This window comes from Papio anubis, chromosome 1, assembly GCF_008728515.1.
Source record: "Papio anubis isolate 15944 chromosome 1, Panubis1.0, whole genome shotgun sequence".
Taxonomy (NCBI): domain Eukaryota; kingdom Metazoa; phylum Chordata; class Mammalia; order Primates; family Cercopithecidae; genus Papio; species Papio anubis.
In genome coordinates this window covers 159776745-159803576 of record NC_044976.1, presented here as the reverse complement: position 1 = coordinate 159803576, position 26832 = coordinate 159776745, and the positions used below count along the sequence as shown (strand labels likewise).

Sequence of the window (26832 nt, the reverse complement as noted above, 5' to 3'; positions counted from 1 at the left end):
CTGGTGCAGCTAGAAGAGTGGGCGGTAGAGTGCAGGGAGGGGATGCGATCTGGCGCAGATTTCGGGGGCGGGGCCCGCGCGACGGGGGCGGGCCCGCGGCGCTCGGGGCGGGGCTCCCCTCGGGTTCGTGGCCCGGCGGGTGAGCAACGGCGCTGCGGACCATGGCTAGCGGAGAGCCTTCCCCCGGCGGCGGCGCGGCCCGGCGACCGCTGCACTCGGCGCAGGCGGTGGACGTGGCTTCGGCCTCCAACTTCCGGGCCTTTGAGCTGCTGCACTTGCACCTGGACCTGCGGGCTGAGTTTGGGCCTCCAGGGCCCGGCGTAGGGAGCCGGGGGCTGAGCGGCACCGCGGTCCTGGACCTGCGCTGCCTGGAGCCCGAGGGCGCCGTCGAGCTGCGGCTGGACTCGCACCCGTGCCTGGAGGTGACGGCGGCGGCCCTGCGGCGGGAGCGGCCCGGCTCGGAGGAGCCGCCCGCGGAGCCCGTGAGCTTCTACACGCAGCCCTTCTCGCACTACGGCCAGGCCCTGTGCGTGTCCTTCCCGCAGCCCTGCAGCGCCGCCGAGCGCCTCCAGGTGCTGCTCACCTACCGCGTCGGGGAGGGACCCGGGGTGAGTGAGCCCCGGACTGCGCCCACGGCTGCCTGCCCGCCCTTCCGGCCCCGAGCCGCCCTACGCCCGCACCTACCCCTCCCGGGAGGAGGGACCGGGAGGACCGTTCCAGCGCGTCCCTGGAGGGGCCGAGCTCTCCGCGCGCCGCCTCTCGGCCTCCTCCCCTTGCTTCCTGTTTTCCTCCCGGGCTGCCTGGTTTCCTTCTTCTGAACTTGCTCCAGTCATTGAGCGGTGCACCCTTCGCCTTTTCCATCCTTCGGCGTCTCCTCCCTGGCCTTGGCGGCTTGTCTACATTGCGCCGCATTCCCGCTCATCGCACACTGCCGTTTCTGACATCTTCCGTGGCTTCCTGGATGACCTATTGTTCATGCATTTCACTTAGTGCTGTCTTGGACTTTTGGACCGAGGTCCCTGATTATCAGCCACCTTATCTCTGCTTTATGGTGGCTCGGGAACTAGCCAGATGCTGATCTAGGTCTTTGTTCTGTGTGGCCTTCTAGTTCCACAGTTAAAGCTTATATCTTTGTTTTTGTTCCCTCCTGTGAAGTCCTGGATTTGATTAACGAAAGAATTTGAGTAAAAGTGAGAACCGGAATTAGGGTGCTATAAGTAATAATTTGGCCTTCTCACTGTTAGTGAGTTCTTTAATTTTTTTCGGAGTGTGGGGCAAATACTGGAAATAAGAGATGGAGTTAGGTGGCTTATGTCTGTAAGAGTCAGAAAATCCTTAGGCTGTGGCTGCCAGTTATCTCTCAGGTAGAGTGAGTTGCAAGTTTCACAGTAAACAGCTTGCTTACAGTTTAATTTTTCTTTTATTTATGTATTTGAGGCAGAGTCTCACTCTGTCGTCCAGGCTGGAGTGCAGTGGCGAGATCTCGGCTCACTGCAACCTCTGCCTCCTGGGCAGAGGTTCAAGCCACTCTGGGACCTCAGCTTCTCTGGTAGCTGGGACTGCAGGCGTGCGCCACCACACCCGGCGAATTTTTGTATTGTTTAGTAGAGACAAAATTTCACCATGTTGGTCAGGCTGATCTCGAACTCCTGAGAACTCCTGACCTCGAGACCCGCGCCGGGCCCACAGCTTGGTTTTGTACGTTAGGGAGACATGATACATCAATCAGTATATGTAAGAAGTACATTGGTTCGGTCTGAAAAGGCGGGACAACTTGAAGCAAAGGCAGGAAGACTGGAAGCAGGAAGGAGCTTCCGGGTCACAGATAGGTGATACACAAACGGTTACCTTCTTTTGAGTTTCTGATGAGCCTTTCCAAAGGAAGCAAATCAGATATGCATCCATCTCAGTGAGCAGAGGAGTGGCTTTGAATAGAATGGGAGGCAGGTGTGACCTAAGCGGTTCCCAGCTGGAGTTTTCCTTAGTGATTTTGGGGCCCCAGAGATTTTCCTTTCACAGCCAGATTAACACCACCGCACTCCATCCTGAGCAACAGAGTGCAACCCTGTTTTAACAAAAAAAAAAAGCAAAGATGATGAGTAAGCAATTTTGGTGGAAGTGGGGATTATGACTAATATTTAATAAGATACACCAAGCACTAGTCTTAAGTGCTTGACATATGTTAAATGAGTTGTCTTTCCATAAGTGGCTAATATGGTGCATGGTACATGGTGGGTAAGCTGTGTTAGCTTTTACTGCTAACTTTTGTATTTATTTATTTATTTAATTTTTGAGACAGGATCAAAAAGCTCCCTACATTGTTCTTTTTCAAAATCTCATTTCCAGGCTGGGTGCCGTAGCTTACATCTGTAATCCCAGCACTTTGGGAGGCCAGGGCTGGCAGGTCACCTGAGGTTAGGAGTTTGAGACCAGCCTGGCCAACATAGTGAAACCCCATCTCCACTAAAAATACAAAAATTAGCTGGGTGTGGTGGCTCACGCCTGTAATCCCAGCTACTTGGGAGGCTGAGGCAGGATAATTGCTTGAATCTGGGACACGGAGGGTTGCAGTGAGCCAAGATCATGCCATTGCATTCCAGCCTGGATGACAGAGCAAGACTCCATCTTAAAAAGAAAAAATCTCATTTCCTAGCTGATCAGTAAAAACATCACTGATTGATGGCATTCAATGATCAGTCAATTGATCAATCATCATTGACTGGTAGAGTGGCACCATCTCAGCCCGCTGCAGCCTTGACTTCCCTGGCTCAAGTGATCCTCCCACCTTAGCCTCCTGAGTACCTGGGACCAACCACAGACCTGCCACCTCCACACCTGGCTAATTTTTGTTATTTTTTATAGAGATGGGGTTTCGCCATGTTGCCCAGGCTGGTCTTGAACTCCTGGGTTCAAGTCATCTGCCCGCTTTGGCGTCCCAAAGTGCTGGGACTACAAGTGTGAGCCAACATACCTGGCCTAATTTTTTTTTAATAGACTTTGTATTTTAAAACATTAACAGAAGAATTGAGCAGCTAGTTCCCATATACAGTCCAGTACTCCCTACATACTCATATACACACAGATTCCCCTCTTGCTACCGTTTTACATTAGTATGACACATTTGTTACAGTTAACCAATGCTGATATATTATTAACCAAGACTAAATCATTTTACATTAGTATAATAATATATTTGTTATAATTAATAAACCAGTACTGATACTGGAGTCCATAGGTTTTTCAGAGTCCCTTAGTTTTTACTTCATGTCTTTTTCCGTTCCAGGAAGCCATCCAGAATTCCATATTATATTTAGCTGTCATGTATCCTCTTGGGACTCTGACAGTTTGTTTTTTGAGACAGGATCTTGCTCTGTCACCCAGGCTGTAGTGCAGTGAGCGACACAATCATGGCTCACTGCGGCCTTGATCCCCCTGGTTCAAGCGATCCTCCTGCTTCAGCCTCCCCACCAAGTAGCTGGGACTACAGGTGCATACAACTGCACCCAGCTAATTTTTTGAATTTATTATTTGTAGAGATGAGGTCTCACTGTGTTGTCCAGGCTGGTTTCAAACGCTTGGGCTCAAACAGTCCTCCCACCTTGGCCTCCCAAAGAAAGTGCTAGAATTACAGGCATGAGCCACTGCTCCCAGCCAGTTTTTTATTTTTTTATTTTTATTTTTTACATGGAGACAGAGTCCCCCTGTGTTGCCCAGGCTGATCTCAAACTCCTGGCCTCAAGCGATCCTCCTGTCTTGACCTCCCAAAGTGCTGGCATTACAGGTGTGAGCCACTGAACCCAGCCAACCTTGACAGTTTTGAGGAGTGTTGGCCAGGTATAGTGTAGGATGCCCCTGTATTGAAACTTATCTGATGTTTTCTCATGATTAGACTAGGATTATGAGTTTTGAGGGGCAATTCACAGAGGTAAAGTGCCTTTTTTTTTCTTGAAATGGAGTTTCGCTCCTGTTGCCCAGGCTGGAGTACATTGGCATGATCTCGGCTCACTGCAACCTCCGCCTCCCTGGTTCAAGAGATTCTCCTCCCTCAGCCTCTGAAGTAGCTGGGACTACAGGCACGTGCCACCACGCCAGGCTAATTTTTGTATTTTTAGTAGAGACAGGGTTTCCCTATGTTGGCCAGGCTCGTCTAGAACTCCTGACCTCAGGTGATCTACCCGCGTCAGCCTCCTAAAGTGCTGGGATTAACAGGTGTGAGCCACCACGCCCAGCCAAAGTGCCATTTTCATTGGGTATTGAGGGCGCATAGTATCCACGTGATTTATAACTGTCAGCGTTGATCTCGGTCCCCTGGCTGAAGCAGTGTTTATCAGCTTTCTCCACTCTCTCTCATCCCTTTCTATACTGCACTGTACCTGTTATAAGGACACTAATTAATTTTTTCACACACAAAAACTCAAAGAAAAACCCAGCATCCCAACGTGGCTTCCTTATGCCTCTTAAAATAGGTCTCAGACGCCGCTGTGTTCAGAGCCCTTCATTAGACTTGCCCAGGCCTGCCTCTCCCACTCTGCATCTGGAGCCTGCATCTGTTTATGCCTCTGTTCATGTTGCTGCTTGTCTCCTCCTCAATGTCTCCTCCCTGCCTTTCCAGCCATCTCAATCCTGCTTGTCTTTGAAGGTCCAGCCAGAAACTTTTCTTTCTTCCTCTGTGAAATCATCCTGGAATAATCGAATCCATTTCTAAATTCTAAATGGTATTTGTTACTGACATATACTCCACCCTGCTCTGCTTCCAGGTAAATGAAAGCCTGTTTGCTGTAGGCAAAAACTGGGTTTTGTTATAATCATTCAGATTTGCCTTTTTTTTTTTTTTTTTTCTGAGGCAGAATCTCGCTCTGTCACCCAGGCTGGAGTGCATTGGCATGATCTCAGCTCACTGCAACCTCTGCCTCCCGGGTTCAAGCAATTCTCCTGCCTCAGCCTCCTTAGTAGCTGGAATTACAGGTGCATGCCATCACGCCCAGCTAATTTTTGTATTTTTAGTAGCAACAGGGTTTTACCATGTTAGCCAGGTTGGTCATGAACCCCTGACCTCAAGTGAGCCACCTGCATCGGACTCCCAAAGTGCTGGGATTACAGGAGTGAGCCACTGCACCCAACCCAGATTTGCCCTTTGTTTAAGAGCTAACAGAATGCAGATAAAGAATCATATAACCAGTGCCTATGATACAGAATACATTTCTTCTGAAAAGGTAAGTTTTAGGAATAGAAAACAAATATTAAACCAGGCGCAGTGGCTCATGCCTGTAATCCCAGCACTTTGAGAGACTGAGGTGGGCAGATCACCTGAGGTCCGGAACTCAAGACCAGCCTGACCAACATGATGAAACCCTGTCTCTATTAAAAATACAAAATTAGCTGGGTGTGGCGGCACATGCCTGTAATCCCAGCTACTTGGGAGGCTGAGGCAGGAGACTCACTTGAAACCCGGGCGGCGGAGATTGCAGTGAGCCAAGATCGCACCATTGCACTCCAGCCTGGGCGACAAGAGTGAAACTCTGTCTCAAAAAAAAAAAAAAAAAGAAAGAAAACATATATTAGGTTGAGCATGATGGCTTATTCCTGTAATCCCAGCACTTTGGGAGACTGAGGTGGGCAGGTTGCTTGAGGCCAGGAGTTGGAGACCAGCCTGGCCAACATGGTGAAACCCTATATCTACAATACAAAAATTAGCTGAGCTTGGTGGTGCACGTGCCTGTGGTCCCAGCTACTTGGGAGGCTGAGGCATGAGAATCACTTGAACCTGTGAGGTGGAGGTTGCAGTGAGCCGAGATTGCACCACTATACTCCAGCCTGGGCGACAGAGCAATACTCTGTCTCAAAAAAGAAAAGAGACTACGTATTAATCACTGACTCCCAGTTGAGTTCTGCTTTTCTGAGTCTTATCACACGTCCAAATGCAGTTGCTTCAGTAGTTTTTTGTTTGATGAGAAACTACTGTAGAGAGAAGGACACAGACAGGGTACAGATGAAAGGGTCAGAGGCTAGGTCCAGGGTCCCTGAGATGACGCATGGGATGCCGTGAGGAAAGGACCCTTTCTGGTGGCTCTGCCCTGTGAAGTGGGTGTCATACTTTGGCTTGGATTCCAGGATGAACTAAATACACAAGAGGAGAGAGCTTTCTAGTTCGAACCAGACTGGCTGGCAGAAAGGTTTTAAGGATTACCTAAAATTCTCTCATTCTAGCCAGCTCACTTCTCTGGCCAGACTGAGCTCGTGTGGGAGAGATGTCAGTTCTGAAATGTTCTTCTTTTCGCTTAGGTTTGCTGGTTGGCTCCTGAGCAGACAGCAGGAAAGAAGAAGCCCTTTGTGTACACCCAGGGCCAGGCTGTCCTAAACCGGGCCTTCTTCCCTTGCTTCGACACGCCTGCTGTTAAATACAAATATTCAGCTCTTATTGAGGTAAGGAGACTAAGATTAGGTGCACCTGCCCTTGGGATTAAGAAATAATTTCAGATCTATCAAACCGGTCACATTTCAGTGGTAAATTATTATATCCATTCAGTAGTACTTCTGAAAAATTGCTTACTTTTAAATTCTTCCACCTACTGAAGTTGTATGTAGCCTTCCTCTAAATCCCATCAGTTGAGCACAGATTTAGTTTCTTGAAACCTTTGTGTTCTCCAAGATAGACTCCGGGCCATTATCATCACACACAGGTGGCTGGTCATGCTTTAGTCAAACTAATCAAAAGGAGACTCTCTCCAGGTAAAATCTCCTAAGCTTTCTCTGTTGTCAGGTCCCAGATGGCTTCACAGCTGTGATGAGTGCTAGCACCTGGGAGAAGAGAGGTCCAAATAAGTTCTTCTTCCAGATGTGTCAGCCCATCCCCTCCTATCTGATAGCTTTGGCCATCGGAGATCTGGTTTCGGCTGAAGTTGGACCCAGGTAGGAGACAAAGACCCCACAGGCAAGGTTGGATTGGCCTCAGAGGCAAGGAGGACTCTGACCAGTGGACCTGCTGGGGTGGTTCTTGGGGAGTCTTGGATCCTCTGTCTGAGTCCAGAGCCTTTCTGCAGCTCATGCAGCATGAGCACAGCTGGAGGAAGTGCTCGTTTTCTCCCCACCTTTCCCACTCCCTCTTTCCGGTTCTAATCCTGCTGCCTGGAATAACATCATCAGCCCTGCTAGCAGTAGTGTTGTCCTGGGCTGCCTTACAGAGGGATGTTGGAATTTAGGCTGCAATTTTGGGAAATTGATTTTTTTTTTTTTTTTTGAGATGGAGTCTCGCTGTGTTGCCCAGGCTGGACTGGAGTGCAATGGCATGATCTCGGCTCACTGCAACCTCTGCCTCCTGGGTTCAAGTGATTCTCCTGCCTCAGCCTCACAAGTAACTGGGACTGCAGGCTTGCCCCACCACGCTCAGCTAATTTTTGTATTTTTAGTAGAGACGGGGTTTCACCATGTTGGCCAGGCTGCTTTCAAACTCCTGACCTCGGGTGATTCACCTGCCTCGGCCTCCCAAAGTGCTGGGATTACAGGCATGAGCCATCATGCCCGGCCTGGGAAATGGATCTTTATTAATATCTTTAAGTTTTAATGCCCTTCTAGCAGCTATGTCTACTTTCCTATCTTCATACAAATCTTCCCCATTTTCTTTTGCGCTTAGTTACTGGAAATACACAACTTTGCTATCATTATTTCCTTCTAAGAGGGAAGTGGACTCTCCTTCGTGTCTGCAGCGGATGCGTGAGTCTAAGCCTGTGGTGGCAGCAATGCCTCCGTGAGGTTAGATGGATCTTGTGAAGATACAAAGTGATTTTGTAAGGTTTCCTGATGAGAAAAGAGGTTTGACCAAGAGTCTAGGTTTTTCCTGGCTCTCATATTACCTGCCACTATAGCTTGGTCCCAATGTGGGAGCATCAAAGGCTGGACAGTGAAACTGTGACCTTTTCCTGGTGCTGTTGCTGTTCTTTATCTCTAGCCCTGCTCCCAGTTCCTAAAGGCAGTGGTGTCCTTGACAAGATTAGTTACAAGCCTCAGACTTCATAATTGGGCTCAGTGGCACTGCTGGTATCATGAGTCTTAGTTTCTGGTTATCAGATGGAGTAATAGATGGGATTCCACTGGCATCTGCTCCCAGTGCACACACTCAAAACAATACCAGTCTGGAAAGACAAAGTGCCCTCCTCTTACGTAGGGCTGTCTTCCTAATAGGCAGGGTAGGAAATAACCAAAAGGATGTCATCTTTGCAACAGACAAGCAAGTAGATAAGTAAAGGAATGTCGTTTCCAAGAATACCCTTACTAAGGTTCTATTTGTGAGAGTATGAACTATTAATGGGAAATGAGAGAACAATAGATTCTAAAGATACTGAATGATAATGATTTCTTTTTATACTGCCTGTAATAAAATGACAACATGGTATATTGAACTAGGTGACAGGATCCATTTAACTGGTGGTAATGACTTATTCCTTCCCTGATTAGATGGACAGTCCTTGCCTCCTGGGTCACATTGTAGAGTCTTGTGGGGGGTTTATTTATTATTTTTGAGACGGAGTCTTGCTCTGTTGCCGAGGCTGGAGCGCAGTGGTGCGATCTTGGCTCCCCACAACCTCCGCCTCCCAGGTTCAAGCGATTTTCCAGCCTCAGCCTCCCGAGTAGCTGGGCCCACAGGTGCGTGCCACCATTTCTGGCTAGTTTTTATATTTTTAGTAGAGATGGGGCTTCACTATATTGGCCAGACTGGTCTTGAACTCCTGACCTCGTGATCCACCCACCTCAGCCTCCCAACGTTCTGAGATTACAGGCGTGAGCCACCACACCCGGCCGTGGGGGTTTATTAAATGGGAGGGTTTTCTGGCAAGATATGTCACCTATCCCAGTCCCTGTTACTGCAAGAGGAAAATCCTGGGCATAGGGGAATTATGGATATATCCCAGTAGGCCCTTTTATTTATAATCTCTTCTAATCCTTACACAGACTCCATGAGGATGATACTCTCTACATTTTAAAAATAAGCAAACCAAGGCTGTGGTGAGTGGCTTGTGCAGGACCACTAGTTGGCAAAACTGGAATTAAAATGCAGGTATTTCCATTGCAAATCCAGTGCTCTTTGCACTATACTACGGGTGATGAGATTGCAGCTTGACTGAGAGCGTCCTCATTTATTTTGACAGAAATGTGTGTCCTGGTGGAGGTATCTTGGATGACTGTCTTAAACCTTCTAGTTGTAGCAAGCTGAAGTCCACTGGGCTGAAGGACTATGGTAATTTTGATATTCAAGGTGGTGGCGGAACAGTTCACAAAGTAATTCCTTGAAGACACTGACTGCCGTCCCATGGTCTTTTTCTGTCTGGTGTCCTGTCACATCATCTTTGGCAACTTTTGTCTCCTAACACCCAGGGTTGAGGGTGGCTGCAGGGTTTCTTGTGCTGTGCCCTGCCCTTCTTGTTTTCCCCTCTCTCTCTTCCTCTCTCTTTCTCTCTTGCTTTCTTTTCTTGTCTCGCTCTCTTGTCCAGGCTGGAATGCAGTGGCACAAGAGCCCACTGAACCTCAGGCTACCAGGCTCAAGCAATCCTCCCACTTCAGTCTCCAAAGTAGCTGGAACCACTACTCTGTCACCATGCCCAGCTAATTTTGTTTATTTTTTGCAGAAGCAGAGTCTTGCTATGTTGTCTAGGCTGATCTTGAACTCCTGTGCTCAAGAGACCCTCCCAGCTTGGCCTCCCAAAGTGTTGGGATTGTAGGCATGAGCCACCGCACCAACCTTCAGGGTTTCTTGACCTCTACTCAGAGAGCCTTCTTCACTCTGTCAGCCACCCATATTCACAGCCATGCTCTGCAATCTAGAGCCTAGACATCGTCATTGTCATGAACTGTACCATATCTGAACTTTTAAGCCACTTGTCCTCATTCATCCTGACTCTGCTAACCTTCCAGCTCTCTGACAGCCTCCCTCCCACTATATTCCACCACATCTCCTCCTTGAGCTCATGGCAGCCTCCCTTCCGGCAAGCCACCCATTTCTCCTGGGCAGTCAAGACCCTCCTGACTGGGCTTCCCTCCCTGGCCCAAGTGTGTGGTTGGTTACCTCTTACCAACACCCCAAACCTCCTTGCCCACTATTCCGCTGCTGTAATGTCCCAGTCCCTTGTTATACAATTCCTTTTCTCTACTTCTATGAGTGGGTATTTGGGAGATATAGAAAATAGTGAAACTACACAGTAATACCACTATAACTTTCTTTTTTTTTTTTTGAGACGGAGTCTCGATCTGTCACCCAGGCTGGAGTGCAGTGGCGCGATCTCAGCTCACTGCAACCTCTGCCTCCCGGGTTCATGCCATTCTCCTGCCTCAGCCTTCTGAGTAGCTGGGACTACAGGCGCCCGCCACCACACCCAGCTAATTTTTTTGTATTTTTAGTAGAGACAGAGTTTCGTCGTGTTAGCCAGGATGGGCTTGATCTCCTGACCTCGTGATCCGCCCGCCTCAGCCTCCCAAAGTGCTGGGATTATAGGCATGAGCCACCATACCCGGCTACCACTATAACTTTCTCAATTCTTCGTGAAAAGTTGGAATTAAAGGAAAGTCGAAATAGACATTTGTGAGGTTTTCCAGAAAAATGTAACAGATGTACAGTCTTCAACAGCAGGTGTGCTTTCAAGGTTGTTCAATAGTCATTTTGTTTATCTTTCCATCTCACTCCCTTTACACTGTTCTAAGACTATACTCTTCAAATTTACTGTCCAATCCCATCCCCTCACTTAAGCAAAAGGTCTTGTCTCCTGTTTTACTGAGAATATTAAATTCATCAGATATGATTATGTCAGCTTCCTGTCCTCCACTTAAAAAGTTATCTTCATCTGCTTCTATCCTTCCAGACTGCGATGAGGGTCCTTCCTTCTGTTTAAAGCCAAATCTCTTCCCTCACATGTCCTCTAGGACTTTGCCTCATCATTTATGTCTCTGTCTTCAAATCTGCAGCCTCCCCCTCTAGACAAGCACCAGTTTCTCTTAGATCTATAGCAAAGCAAAAAACAAACTCAAGGCTGGGCGTGGTGGTTCACGCTTGTAATCCCACCTCTTTGGGAGGCCAAGGTGGGTGGATCACCTGAGGTCAGGAGTTCGAGACTAGCCTGGCCAACGTGGTGAAACCCCATCTCTCCTAAAAACACAAAAATCATCCGGACATGGTGGTGCATGCCTATAATCCCCGCTACTCAGGAGGCTAAGGCAGGAGAATCACTTGAGCATGGGAGGTGGAGGTTGAGCCGAGATTGCACTACTGCACTCCAGCCTGGGCGACAAAGTGAGACTCACCTCAAAAAAAAAGCCAAAAACAAACAAACAAACTCGGCTGGGTGCAGTGGCTCATGGCTGTAATCCCAGCACTTTGGGAGGCTGAGGCGGATGGATCATGAGGTCAGGAGATCTAGACCATCCTGGTTAACATGGTGAAGCCCTGTCTCTACTAAAACTACAAAAACAAAAATTAGCCAGGTGTGGTGGCGGGCGCCTGTAGTCCCAGCTACTCAGGAGGCTGAGGTGGGAGAATGGTGTGAACCCAGGAGGAGGAGCTTGCAGTGAGCCTGGGTCGCGCCACTACACTCCAGCCTGGGTGAAAGAGCAAGACTCCGTCTCAACAAACAAACAAACAACTAAAAAAACCCTTAACTCCATATTCTCTTCTGGCACAACACACTGTCCTTCCCTCTGTAGCCAGGTGACTTGAGTAGCATGTATACTCACTGGCTGCACTTCTTGAAACCCCCCCACCCCACCACCATTTATTGCTACAATCTACAATGGAATCCAGCCCCCCACCCTTGCCATGCCGTTGAAACTGTAGTAAGAGAGGTTATTTGCCTCAATACAGGTAACACATTTGATGCTTTTAGCCCTCGCCTTCATGTTCTGCTGTTTTTCCTTCAGGCCCCGTTGACCCTCCTCTAGCTTCTGTGCCACCACCCATGCTGGTCGTCGGGCCTCCTGGTTAGTCCTTTCTCATCTCCTTCCCTGACCCTTTGCCCAGCTCCTTGTGTGTCGGTGTTGCCCAAGGCTCTGTCCTTGACCTGTTCTTTTCTCCTACATGCTTTCCGTGGAGAAACTCACTCATTCTTGTAGTTTAACATATTTTCTGTGTCCTGCGGCCAGAATGATCTCTTAAAACTCAATCTGATAATGTCACTTGTTGCCTTAAAATGCTCCCATGGCTCTGAAGGTCCAGTTCTGTAACAGGGTATCTGAGGCTCTTTGTGACCCGACCATCTTGGGCCTCTCATGTCCCATCTCCTGCCACTGCCTCCCACATTGCAGTCTGATCCTGTCCTCGAGTAATCCCAGACCCTTCCTCACATGCATATGCAGCGTTCCATGGCTAGGTCTTTGCTTTTGATATTTGAGAAGTACCTGATACTGGTTTCCCTATATCTTTTCTTCCTGTTGGAACAGTTCCTATCCTTCAGCAAAGGCAGAGAGGAAGTTTTCCCTCATCCTGGCCTGGACCTATCCCACTTTGCCATCAGTCTTTTTTTTTTTTGAAACAGAGTCTTAACTCTGTTGCCCAGGTTGGAGTGCGATGGTGCGATCTTGGCTCTCCGCAACCTCCGCCGCCCGGGTTCAAGTGATTCTCCTGCTTCAGCCTCTCAAGTAGCTGGGATTACAGGCACGCATCACCATGCCCTGCTAATTTTTTTTTGTATTTTTTTTTTAATAGAAACAGGGTTTCACCATGTTGGCCAGGCTGGTCTTGAACTCTTGACCTCAGCCTCCCAAAGTACAGTGATTACAGATGTGAGCTACCAGCCCAGCTAGTCTCTCATTCATATGTCCGTATGGAAAAGCAGTTCTACAGTGCAGCCGGGGGCTCTTGGTCAAGCAGAGCCTTTGGCTGCAGGAGCCGAGTCCATTGCATCTTTCCATTAGACTGGATCTTCTTGTTTTGTTTTTGTTTCCTCCAAGCCACCTTTGTTTCCCTATCTTTTTATTATGTAAATTTCAAATATCTAGAAAATTGAAAGGATGATGCATTGAACACCTATAGAACCATCTACTTTGTTATACTAGTTATATGAGTGGATTTGTTTTTGTTTTTGCTAGACTGTTTAAAAGCAAGTAAATCTGTGTGCCTCTCTGAAGAATAAAGGCATTCTCCCTTATAACCACAATCCCATTATTGTACCTAAGGCAGTTAACAAATTTCTATTAACATTAGTAGGTTTGAGGCCGGGCGCGGTGGCTCAAGCCTGTAATCCCAGCACTTTGGGAGGCCGAGACGGGCGGATCACGAGGTCAGGAGATCGAGACCATCCTGGCTAACACGGTGAAACTCCGTCTCTACTAAAAATACAAAAAACTAGCCGGGCGCGGTGGCGGGCGCCTGTAGTCCCAACTACTCGGGAGGCTGAGACAGGAGAATGGCGTGAACCCGGGAGGCGGAGCTTGCAGTGAGCTGAGATCCGGCCACTGCACTCCAGCCTGGGCAGCAGAGCGAGACTCCATCTCAAAAAAAAAAAAAAAAAAAAAAATTAGTAGGTTTGGATCGGACACAGTGGCTCATGCCTATAATCCCAGCACTTTGAGAGGCTGAGGCAGGTGAATCATTTGAACCCAGGAGTTCGAGACCAACCAGGGCAACATAGCGAAACCCTGCCTGTACAAAAAATAAAAAAATTAGCCAGGCATAATGGCATGTACCTATAGTCCTAGCTACTGGCGTTGGGGAGCTGAGGTGGAAGGATCACTTGAGCCCCAGGAGGCGGAGGTTGGATCACATCACTGTACTCCAGCCTGGGCAACAGAGCAAGAACCTGTCTTTAAAAAAAAAAAAAAGGTTTGTCTCTTAAGGTTTTATTCAATTCCAGATTCTATTATTAGAACCCTTTTTTTTTTTTTTGAGGTGGAGTCTCCCTCTGTCGCCCAGGCTGGAGTGCAGTGGCGCCATCTGGGCTCACTGCAAGCCCCGCCTCCCGGGTTCACACCATTCTCCTGCCTCAGCCTCCCGAGTAGCTGGGACTATAGGCGCCCGCCACCACACCTGGCTAATTTTTTGTACTTTTAGTAGAGATGGGGTTTCACCGTGTTAGCCAGGATGGTCTTAATCTCCTGACCTCATGATCCATCCGCCTCTACCTCCCAAAGTGCTGGGATTACAGGCATGAGCCACCGCACCCAGCCTTAGAACCCTTTCTTATCTCTCCTATAAGTAGAGAGAAGAAAACTAACATGTACTGTATAAACCGCTGTTTGAAGGGCTTTTGTGTGTTGTCTTATTTAATCTTCACTCATTTTACCAATGAGGAAACTGAGGCTCAGAAAGGTTAAATCACTTTTGCAAGATTGCATTCAGTAGTGAAACCATAACCGTGTAGCACGGTTCCACCTCCATGCAGCTGTCTGGGGTCCTTGTTTCTCAGGTGTGGGGAGCGGTCTCTTGGATCTGTGTGGTGATCTGATCTTGCACCCCGTCACTGTGGCTGACTGCACTGTCACATTCACTTGTCTGAGGCCAATTTTCTACAGGTGCTTTCAGGATCGGGTCACTGTGATGGTCTCTAAGCACCATTCTGCTTTTTCTGCTCTCTTGTCTTTAGGAGCCGGGTGTGGGCTGAGCCCTGCTTGATTGATGCTGCCAAGGAGGAGTACAACGGGGTGATAGAAGAATTTTTGGCAACAGGCGAGAAGCTTTTTGGACCTTATGTTTGGGGAAGGTGTGATATCACATTGACTCTAGTGTCTCCTGTTAAACTGAGTCCCTGGTTTCCATTCTCCCTCTTCGTGTGGCTTCTCCACCTCCTGCCTCCCAAAGCAAAGTTTCCCTGATCCTAGAAGTGAAGGAGAGGAGGAAAAGAGGAGGACATGAGCCAGGCTCCTCACTGTTGCTGAGGAGAGGACCTAGGAGACAAGGTTCTTTCTTTTTTTTTTTTTTTTTTTTTTTTTGAGATGGAGTCTTCTTGCTCCGTCGCCCAGGCTGGAGTGCAGTGGCATGATCTCATCTCATTGCAACCTCCACCTCACCTCCCAGGTTCAAGCGATTCTCCTGCCTCAGCCTCCAGAGTAGCTGGGATTACAGACGCCCCCCCACCACACCCAGCTAATCTTTGTATTTTTAGTAGAGACAGGGTTTCACCCTGTTGGCCAAGCTGGTCTCGAACTCCTGACCTCAGGTGATCTGTCTACCTTGGCTCCCAAACTGCTGGGATTACAGGTGTGAGCCACCAGGCCCAGCCGAGAAGAGGTTCTTGAGGTGATGAAAATGTGACCTGCAGTTGCCAAGTTTGAGATGGAGCAGCACCGTCAAGATCCTTTGTTGACCTGTGTTTTCCCATTGCTGCAAGTTTCCCCACACTCTGTTTTTAACTTTGGGCTCACACTTAGGCTCCTTAGATAAAAGGGTGCACGTTGGTCTTTATGACCCCAAGTTGGCCTCCAGGGGACTCCATGTGATGGAGCTGATAATATACTTACCACCTCCACACCTGCTTGGAAGGAGAGAGGGAAACAAATGCCTGGAGAGTGAGCTCCAGGAGAGCAGACACCACCTGGATGAGGGAAGTCCCGGCAAGGCAGGGGAGCCACCTGGGAGAAGCACTGAGGAGCCTGGGCTTTATTTTCCGCACTGGGCCCGAAATCATACTCTGCCTGTTTAGCGACTGCATATCTTAGGGCTTGGAAATAGGCTGGAAAGGGAAGTGAGGTAGGGTCTGCTCCAGGAAGCCAGGGCCTCTCGGTGACCTCCCTGCTTCTCGGCAGGTACGACTTGCTCTTCATGCCACCGTCCTTTCCATTTGGAGGAATGGAGAACCCTTGTCTGACCTTTGTCACACCCTGCCTGCTAGCTGGGGACCGCTCCTTGGCAGATGTCATCATCCATGAGATCTCCCACAGTTGGTTTGGGAACCTGGTCACCAACGCCAACTGGGGTGAATTCTGGCTCAATGAAGGTTTCACCATGTACGCCCAGAGGAGGATCTCCACCATCCTCTTTGGTAAAGTGTCCACCCCTCTCCTAAGGACTCTGCCTCCCATTCTTAACCTATGGGGCCAGTGTAATCTCCTTATGGGGTTTCAGAATACAAGTGGGGTTTCAGAATACAAACCACACACATGGTTCTTTAATGACTTTTCCTACTTTGAGCAGAGTCTTGCCTCTTTTTTTTTTTGGGGGCGGGTCTCACTCTGCAACCAGGCTGGAGTGCAGTGATGTAATGGATCTCAAGCTCACTGCAAATTCCCCTTCCAGGGTTCATTCTCCTGCCTCCAGCCTCCAGTGGCTGGGACTACAGAAGCTCCGCCACCTAGCCAGGCTTGATTTTTTGTTGCTGCAGGCAGAGAGGTGGGAGTTTCCGTGTTAGGATGGTCTCGATCTCCTGACCTGTGCAGTCGCCCATCCTGGCTCTAAGTGCTGGGATTGGGCTTGAGCCACAGCCCGGCCAACCCAGGTCTTACTCGCCTAGGCTGGAGTGCAGTGGCCGATCTAGAGCATTCACTGCAAACTCCTTGTTCAGGGTTCATGCCAAATTCTCTTTCCTCAGCCTCCTGAGTAGAAGGCTGGGACTGGCTTAGCCACCATGCCAGTAATTTTTTTTTATATTTTTAGTAGAGATGGGGTTTTCTGCGTGTTTGGCGCTAGGATGGTCTCAGATCTCCTGACCTCATGATCCATACTGTAAGCACAAAGTACTGGGATTACAAGACAGACACATGAGGCGACAACTGACTTTTTAAAAAACATTTCCCAGGTCATTAAGTGTTTTTTTTTTTTTCTTGAGACACAGTTTAAGCTCTTGTTGCCTGTTCAGGTAATAGCACGATCTTGGCTCACTGCAACATCCGCTCCCGGGTTCAAACCATTCTACCTCGGCTCCCTGGGTAGCTGGGGATTGCAGGCAGATGCCACCACCTAAGTGTTTTGCATGGCCGAGGCAGTTTCTCCATTTAGGCTGGTCTCGAACTCCGACCTAAGGTGATCCCTGTGGGATTCCCACAGAAGCATGAGCCACCCATTCCAAAACAAATTAGATTTTTCTTCTATAGCTGCATATATGGATGTTTTTTAATTTACTGTTTGTTTCTAATTTTCTGTTGAAATATGTTGACAAACTTCCTTACATATAAATGTCTATTCATATCAGATGATTTCAATAAGGATAAATTCTTAGAAACACAATTTCTGGGTCTGAACTTTTTTTTTTTTTTGAGACAAGTCTTGTTCTTTTACTTAGGCTGGAGTGCAGTGTTGCAATCTCATTAATTTACCTCCGCCTCCGTGGTTCAAGCAATTCTTCCTCGGCTCCCACATCCCACCTAGCTGGGATTACAGGCATGCACCACCACTCATTTTTTATGTTTTTTTAGTAGAGCTGGGATTTGACATGCCGGCCAGACTTGGTCTTCAGACTCCTGGCCTCAAGTGACCTGCCTGCCTAAGCCTCCCAAAGTGCTGAGACAACAGATTAACATGAGCATCATGACCTGAACATTTTAAATTACAGAGTCTTTTTTAGTACATATTGTTCATTGTCTTCCAGAAAAGTTTTAACAAATCACTTACTGTCAGAATATAGACAAAACCTGTTGTGGGATATCTGAATCAATAAACGTGAATCCTGCAAGCAAATATTTTTATCCCATTGTACAGTTGAAGAAACAGACTGAGAGGCTGAGTCACTTACTCAGAGTCAAAACATCTAGGAAAGGGCAGAGCTGGCTGGTTCCAAAACCCTGTCCCCCTCCCCTCCACTATTCCCTCAGTCATTGTTTGTAATGCAGAAGGAGACTTAGAGATCCTTAAAATTTTGGGGTTGATAATTTCTTTTGTCTGACAGAAACAGTCAGATGAAAATAATTCTAAGTTTTCACAGAAGATCAAACCATTACCAAGCACGGTGGCTCACGCCTGAGGCGGGTGGATCACCTGAGGTCAGGAGTTTGAGACCAGGCAAGCCTTAGGGTGGGAGCTGGACAAGAAATGCAGGACGACTGTGTGCTGGTGCAGCTGCTTGGGAAGCTGGAATAGGAGAGTACTTGAATCAAGGAGGCGGAGTTGCAGGTGAAGCTAGAATAAGTGCCACTGCACTCCAACCTGGGCAACTGAGCAAGACTCACTGTCTCAAAAAAGAAGATCAAATCATTTTTCTAAAAAGGAAATAGGCCGGGGCGGGCGTGGTGACTCACCTTGCTGTCCAGCACTTTAATCTGGCACTTTGGGAGGGCAAGGCAGACGGGCCTCTGCACAGGGTCAGGAGTTTGAGACATCTGGCCAGCATTGGCTCCCTCTCTAAAAGCACAAGTAGGTAGGCGTGATGGTGCACATCTGTAATCCCAGCTACTCGGGAGGCTGACCTGCCAGAATGACTTGAACCGGAGGGGCCGGAGGTTGCACTGAGCGAGATAGGTGGCTACACTCCAGCCTGAAGCGACAGAAGCGAGGCTGTATCTCAAACAATTAAAATAATAAATAAAATAAGATAAATAAAATATAGTACTTTGATAAGGAAAGGTATTAGCTTTCATCTGAGAAAGGTGTGAATTCTCCCAGTCTCGTCACAGGAGACTAGCAGCCTGGAGTTAGCCAGGTCCCTTTGTAGCCCACAGCAACAGGGAGCTAGGGACTGAATCAGGCTCTTTGTAACTGTCCCTATTTGCCCTGGGTCCCCAGGAGGGTAATGTTATTAAGCTTCAGGTATCTGTTGCTGTTCTTCTTGAGGCCACAAAGAGGCAGCACAGTGTCTCTGTCAGGAAAATACAGCGGATGTAGGTGACAGGGCTTTTTTTTCCTGGGGCTTATGTTTGTGATTCTGCATAGGCTGCATTTTTGCACCTGCTTGGAGGCTGCAGCAGGCTGACTCACTCGCGTCAGCACATGGACATCACTGGAGAGGAAAACCCACTCAACAAGCTCCGCGTGAAGAGTGAACCAGGTCCAGGAGGCTCCTCTGTCTGACACCCACTCCCCTCAATTGAGCTTGGAGCCCCAAGTTAATGCAAACTTCATGTTGATCAGTGCACGCAATGCTATTCCGGAGGAGGGCACTCAGAGCTCTTTCTGGCCAATTCTCTGGCCACTAGGCTAACTGAACCCAAGCCACTGCAGCCAGATAGGAGTTCTGTCCAGTCTGTACAGTTCGTGATGATTTCCATTGCTTTGCATTTGCACAAGTCTGTATTATTTTACCAGGCTCTTTCCCATTCCTTCATGATCATCAGGGCAGATCTGTGGATTCTGTAGAGTAAAAGCATTAGCCTTATTTTACAGAGGACGGGACTGAGTGCCAGACAAGTTAGTGCTGCCTTCCCAGGTCGCCACACTCTTCATCCAGTGCATGACTGCAACTGAGATCCGGGTCCTCTCTCCATTGCTAGACTTTTTGCTCTAACATTTTCCCTTCATTTCCATGTGACTAATCTGAAACCTTTTTATGCAGTCGAAGCTCATGTTCCTTGATGCTGTTAAGTGTGCAAATGAATTTCTTGGAGACTGGTAATTTAGTTTTAGCCTGGAACAGCTGTGAAAGCAGCACATTGGCTGGGCATGGTGGCTCATGCCTGTAATCCCAGGTTGAGGCGGGTGGATCATGAGGTCAAGGAGTTCAGACCAACCCTAGCCAATATCAGGAAAGCAGCTGTCTCTACTGAAAATACAAAGTTTGCTTTAGTGGTGAGATTGCATACCTGTATTCCCAGCTACTGGGAGGCTGGTGGGAGAACTCATGCCTGGGAGGCAAAGGTTGGGTGACTTGAGATTGTACCAGCATGAGCTTTGGATGATAAACAGACTCTGTCTCAAAAAAAAAGCTTTGGCAGGTGGCGGTAGTAAACCTGTAATCCCAACTGGGAGGCCGAGGCGGGAGATCTGAGTCAGGAGATGGTGTCCTATTTAGCAAGGGCAACCCATCTCAACAAAATACAAAAAATACTTGAGGCCGAGGTGGTGCCTGTGATCCCAGCTACTCGGAGGCTGAGGCAGGAGAATGGCGTAAACCCGGGAGGCGGAGCTTGCAGTGAGCTGAGATCTGGCCACTGCGTCCCAGCCTGGGCGACAGAGCGAGACTCCCTCTCAAAAAAAAAAAAAAAAACACTGATCTGGGAGGGGAGGTTGAGTATTTAGGTGACCAATAGGGATGGAAAAGACACAGCCTGGTGCTCAGTGGGAAGAGCTGATGGAACCTACCCACACAAAGTATATCCTGGGACTAAGGAAATGTGTGCGCTCCTCTGGAAGGCTGGTTTCTTTGTCTTCATATTAGATCCACAGTAAATGACCCTCTGAGATCTCCTTGGAAGCACCTTGAGAGAAGTCAAGATCTGGAGAGAGATCTTGGCCTTGAGAGAGAGATCTTAAGAGAGAGATCTTGGCCTTGAGAGAGGCCAAGATCTGGAGAGAGCCCAGGATCTGGACTCCTTGGCCTTGCTGTCCCTGGGGAAGCTGAATTCTGATCTCTTCCATTGCTAGTCTTTTGACTCTAGAGCTAGAGAAGAATGTTACGGGTGACAGGCTACAAAAGCTTAAATCTTGTCTGCTTTCTCCTCTGCCAGGTGTTGACCCGGACGACACCTATAACGAGACCCCCTACGAGAAAGGTTTCTGCTTTGTGTCATACCTGGCCCACTTGGTGGGTGATCAGGATCAGTTTGACAATTTTCTCAAGGTATAGTCACATGAGGGGAGAAGGAAGAGGAGCGGATAAAGCCACTGGGCCTGAGCAAGGGTAGAGGCAGGGGGCGAAAGAGGTAAGGGGTTGGAGGAGGACCCAAGACACAGAAGGACTCCACTCCCCACGGGGCCAGAGAGGGTCTGAAGAGCCTTCCCTCCTCACAGGCCTATGTGCATGAATTCAAATTCCAAAGCATCTTAGCCGATGACTTTCTGGACTTCTACTTGGAATATTTCCCTGAGCTTAAGAAGAAGAGAGTGGATATCATTCCAGGTAAACAGAGGAACTGGCCTACAGGCTTCTAAAAAATAGTAGAGAATGATATCTCATTTACACTCGAAAGATGGTGGTGGGTGGGAAAACACTGGGTCAGAGTCAGCTAGGTAGGGGCATTTTTAGGAGCAAACCCAGAATCCTGGGATTTATTCCAGACAAATGACTTCTTTTGACTCCTCTCTGCCTCATTTTCTCCCAGTCTGTTTCCTTACTCTCTCCTCTCCTCTCCTCTTGTTTTCCTCACACCTGGACACATATAGTCAGACCCTTAACTTGCCCAGAGAGCTGCCGCTGCTGCTGCTGCTGCTGCTGCTGTGCCGCTGCTCTGAGCTAAAACTCACAGGGCAGGAGCGGAGGCAGCACCCTCTCCTACGGCCTTCTGAGTGAAGGCAATCCCAGTAGCTATCCTAATTTCTTTCTTTTTTTTTTTTTTTTTGAGACAGAATTTCACTCTTATTGCCCAGGCTGGAGTGCAATGGCATGATCTCGGCTCACTGCAACCTCTGCCTCCCGGGTTCAAGCAATTCTCCTGCCTCAGCCTCCCGAGTAGCTGGGATTACAGGCATGCGCCACCACGCCAGGCTAATTTTGTATTTTTAGTAGAGACAGAGTTTCTCCATGTTGGTCAGGCTGGTCTCAAATTCCTGACCTCAGGTGATCTGCCTGCCTCAGCCTCCCAAAGTGCTGGGATTACAGGCATGAGCCACTGCGCCCAGCCCCCAATTTCTGCCTGGGAGGTACTGCTTCCAAAGAAAAAAGGAAAAATGTTCTGTCATGGATGACACAGTCCATTAGACATACCCCCACTTTTTGCTGTGGCCTGAACCCCCCTGAGTCACTCTGTTGTTGGTTTGATGAAGTCTGCGTCCTCTGACAGTAGGATTGGTCAGGCCTTTAGCAGCACCTACTGTTCGGTTGGAGGCTTGCATTTTAATGTCATGGGACTCTGGAGCTAATGGTAGTTAATAATTCTAGAGTACTTACTATGCATCAGGTGGTACGCTAAGCTTTTAACGTTTATTTGCTCATGTAATCCTCATAACCGTCACTGAGGCAGGGCCTATCACCCCCACTTTATAGATAAAACTGAGGTGCAGAGGTGAAGTAACATGCCCGAGGCCTCCCAGCTAGTTAATGGCAGAGCAGGGGTAGGAACCGAGGCAGCCTGGTCCTAGAGCCCCAGTGCTTAAGTACAGTGTGGTTCTGGTGATCTGTAGGAGAATGTACACGTGAATAGAGCATCCACCAACTTGGCTCTGACAACACAGTGCTAATTTGGAGTGAAAAGCACTTTCACGGTCGAAATAACACAGTCTCTAAATATCATTATAACTAGGACTCTGCTGGAGCAAGTGGTTACATGGGAAAGTAATGTTAAATGCTGGGGAAAGAGTTTGGGATGGAGAGAGGAGAAACTTGAGGTCTCTGGGAGTTGCTTGAACCAATGACAGTAACCTGGCCAGAGAATTCTGATAGTATCTTCTCTCCTTCTCCCAAACAGGTTTTGAGTTTGATCGATGGCTGAATACCCCTGGCTGGCCCCCTTACCTCCCTGATCTCTCCCCCGGGGACTCACTCATGAAGCCTGCTGAAGAGCTAGCCCAGCTGTGGGCAGCCGAGGAGCTGGACGTGAAGGCCATTGAAGCCGTGGCCATCTCTCCCTGGAAGACCTACCAGCTGGTCTACTTCCTGGATAAGATCCTCCAGAAATCCCCTCTTCCTCCTGGTAAGAAAAAATGGTGAACCAGGGCTCCTTGTGTGCAGAGCTTTATGTCAGGGGCTAGAGAGAGACTCACAAAAAGTAGTGATGCCTGCCTCTAGGGGACTGCCACGTACAATAGGGAGGCTGGCCCTCCACAAGGAATGTGCCATCGGAAGGTTATGGGTTCTACCTACAAGCACCATAAGGACAAAGTCACAAAGCCTGGCAGTGCTCAAGTCCGAAGCTTCTGCAGGTGACTCTTGTAAAGCCTTTGTGTCTATTAAGCCATTTAATTCTCACAGCTCCTCTGGGAAGTAGGTGGTGTGATTTATTTATTTATTTATTTTATTTTTTTTTTTTGAGACAGAGTCTCGCTCTGTCACCCAGGCTGGAGTGCAGTGGCCGGATCTCAGCTCACTGCAAGCTCCGCCTCCCGGGTTTAGCCATTCTCCTGGCTCAGCCTCCCGAGTAGCTGGGACTGGTGGTGTGACTTAAATACCCAGGTGACAGAGAATGAACTTGAGGTACAAACAGGTCACACAGAACCCAGTCATCCAAAGCTCTCAACCACTAATGCTTTGTGGCTGCTCAGTCAAAATAATGTTCACCAAGAGGTTAAAAAAAAAGTTAGAGCAAGATGACTTTTAGCAGGTGAGTAGCAGGAATACAAATGGAACAGGATATTGGGGGAATATGTCTGCTTTAATCTTGCTCTGTCGACCAGGCTGGAGTGCAGTGGTGCTATTGGCTCACGGCAACCTCCGCCTTCTGAGTTCAAGCGATTCTTGATTCTAGCGCCTCGGCCTCCAAGTAGCTGGGATTACAGGCATGCACCACCACACAGGTGTGCACCACCACAACGGCCAATTTTTTTTGGTATTTTTAGTAGAGACAGGGTTTCGCCGTGTTGACCGGGCTGGTCTCACACTCCTGACCTCAAGTGATCTGGCCACTTCAGCCTCCCAAAGTTCTAGGGTTACAGGCGTGAGCCACCGTGCCTAGCCACAAATCATTTCTTTCTCTTCTCCAGGGAATGTGAAAACACTTGGAGAGACATACCCAAGTATCTCAAATGCCCGGAATGCAGAGCTCCGGCTACGATGGGGCCAAATCGTCCTTAAGAACGACCACCAGGAAGATTTCTGGAAAGTGAAGGAGTTCCTGCATAACCAGGTGGGTGGCCTCTGCCTCGCTCTTCCCGAAAGCACACCGGGACCCACTCGGCCATACGTGAAGTAATCATGTGGACAGGGCTCATCGAGGACTCATCTGAGGCCCAGAGGGAGGGGCAAATGACCTGAGGACCCTACCACTCAGCCTCTTTACTAGTGTGGCTTTGAAGGCATTGCCCTAGGGACAAGAGGAAGCCTGCAGGCCTGTGGAGCTTTCTGCAGTTCAGCTGGTGAGACCCCAGGAAAAAAAGCTGGCCAGAGCCAACCCAGAGGCGGGAAAGGGTGATCGCATCATGCGGGAAACGCCAAGAGGGAAAGGGGCCAGGTCAAGCGAGAAGAGCAAAGGCTTGGAGGATAGGTCCCTGCTGCCCTGTGACTTGGGCATGGTTGGGACAGCAGCCAGACCCTCTGTCACCATGTGGAAGTTGCCCTGTTGGGGAAGGGCCCCAGGCTCTCAGGATGAACTGAATGTCATCAGATTCCGGAGCAGGGAGGGGCTGGACTGGAGACGAAGCAGTGCTCTGCAGAAAGTCAGGGCTGCGTGCCTGTTTGGGGATGTTCTGAGCCCTCTGTCGGCTTCCTCAAGGCTCTGGATTTTAGGAACTTGTGATGTCGCTGGCTTTTATTTGTGTGAATTTGACCTGTGGGTTTTCCTTTGTTTGACTGCAGTTGGACCGTATGCGGCTGTGAGCTTTATGTGCTGCAGCCGTTGGTATCTGCTATTCACTTGATGGCTCACCACCTACCCCTTTCCAAAAGTCTGGAGTCCCACTGTGTCAACCCAACTCATTTGTTTTGTTGAGTGTAGACATCCCCAAGTTAGCATGGATTGGGATGCATATTGAGATCCATCTCCATGGATCTTTGGCCCCCAAGAAGATGCCAGAATTAGAGCACTTCTGATAAGAAACTCCTCATTCCACTGTGGTACCCACATCCCTTTTAGCACCTAGCCATGGCTGCTATTAGGCTGGTACTGGGGGCAGGAGGGCTGCACAGACCCACCGGGCAAGCTGCTTAGGCATGTGTATGTGTGTTTCTTGCAGGGGAAGCAGAAGTATACACTTCCGCTGTACCACGCAATGATGGGTGGCAGTGAGGTGGCCCAGACCCTCGCCAAGGAGACCTTTGCGTCCACCGCCTCCCAGCTTCACAGCAATGTTGTCAACTATGTCCAGCAGATCGTGGCACCCAAGGGCAGTTAGAGGCTCGTGTGCATGGCCCCTGCCTCTTCAGGCTCTGCAGGCTTTCAGAATAATTGTTTGTTCCCAAATTCCTGTTCTCTGATCAACTTCCTGGAGTTTATATTCCCTCAGGATAATCTGTTCTCTAGGCTTAGGTATCTGTGACTCTTGGGCCTGTGCTCTGGTGGGAACTTCTCTAGTCCACTGAGCCCTGAGACAGAGAACCTGCCCACAGCTCTCCCCGCTACAGGCTGCGAGCACTGCAGGGCAGCGGGCCTCCTCCGCCTCTCCGCCTAAGTCTCTGGGAAGAAGTGGAGGGGACTGATTCTCTTCTTTTCTTTTTTTTTCTTTTCTTTTTTCTCGCTGATTTTATGCAAAGGGCTGGCATTCTGATTGTTCTTTTTTCAGGTTTAATCCTTATTTTAATAAAGTTTTCAAGCAAAAATTGTTATAGATTGAGTGACTATTACATTTCTTCCACCAGGGGTCCCCACTGTGTTTGTTCAGGAAAGGTCACTGGGGGAAGCCCAGAGAATGACAGTGTTTCCCTGTCCTCAGCAAACAGCCAGGGTGAAGGAGGTGGGTGTCCCACCCATGCATATGAAAAAATATATGGCAAAATGGCACAGCTGGTACAGGAAAATGAAAAAGGACTAGCATTCCAGTTCTCCGTGAAGCGGCTGAATTCTCTCCCTGCAGCAGCATTCCTATTATCATTTCCATCACTAAGAAAAAAAAAAAAGTGGGCTGGGCACAGTGGCTCATGCCTGTAATCCCAGCACTTTGGGAAGCTGAGGTGAGAGGATCACTTGAGCCCAGGAGTTTGAGACCAGCCTGCCCAACATAGTGGGATCTCATCTCTACCAAAAAAAAAAAAAAAAAAAGAAAAAGGTCGGGCATGATGGTTCACGCCTGTAATCTTAACACTTTGGGAGGCCAAGGCAGGCAGATCACTTGAGGTCAGAAGTTCAAGACCAGCATGGCCAACATGGTGAAGCCCCATCTCTACTGCAAAAATTATATATGTACAAAAATTAGCCATGCATGGTGGCGCACACCTGTAGTTCCAGTTACTTGGGAGGTTGAGGCGGGAGAATCACTTGAACCTGGGAGGTGGAGGTTGCAGTAAGCTGAGATCATGCCGCTGCACTCCAGCCTGGGTGACAGAGCAAGACTTCTATAAAAAAAAAAAAAAAAAAAAAAACACAAAGATAGCTGGGCGTGGTGGTGCATACCTGTGGTTTCAGCTACTCAGGAGGCTGAGGCAGGAGCATCACTTAAGCCCAAGAGGTCAAGGCCACAGTGAGTCTTGACTGTGCCACTGAACTCCAGCCTGAGTGACAGAGTGAGACCCTGTCTCAAAAATAAAAATAAAAAACTGTCTTACGACTTTTTCTCTACCCTTCTCCCCATCCCCAAGGCTTCACTGGGCCTCACCTGTCTTTGCTCCTGGATGACTATTTGAATGGTGTGGTAATCAGTAGTCTTTTAGAACTTAGCACTAAATTCTGATTTCCTGGCCTCAACATGGGGACCTAAACAGTTAGCAATCTGGGTTTGGGAGTGGGATGAGGGGAGGGTTGGAAGAAATATTTAGTGTGTTTCAGTTGCCTTTCTTTAAATACAGGGCACCCCTGAACCAGCCTCTGTTCGCAGCTCTGCTCTGTCCTTAGCTTTAGGTTATCAAACAGGCTTTCTCCCTCCCCTGCACAAGGGTTGGGAATGAGTCAATTTGCTTTCACTCAGCAAGAGCAAGGGACTAGTGACCAAGTGGTAGACTGGAGAGGCCTCTGCCCCATGGCACACTCAACTTCACCATCAGAGAGGGCGATGTGGGTCACAGGAGAGGGATCTGGAGGCCCAGGATCGGAAGAGAC

The 26832-nt window shown here is 48.7% G+C and overlaps 1 protein-coding gene across 1 annotated transcript; it reads left to right on the top strand.

Moving 5' to 3' along the window:
* Window positions 1–109: 109 nt before the first annotated feature.
* On the top strand, window positions 110–25404 carry RNPEP (arginyl aminopeptidase). Its single transcript, XM_031657093.1, is given in 12 exon segments — window positions 110–608; window positions 6283–6423; window positions 6761–6909; window positions 14559–14675; window positions 15718–15960; window positions 18773–18807; window positions 18810–18887; window positions 20503–20615; window positions 20786–20894; window positions 22399–22623; window positions 23630–23772; window positions 24818–25404. Coding segments are annotated over 12 exon segments (1959 nt in total). The 5' UTR covers window positions 110–161; the 3' UTR covers window positions 24977–25404.
* The last annotated feature ends 1428 nt before the right edge of the window (window positions 25405–26832 follow it).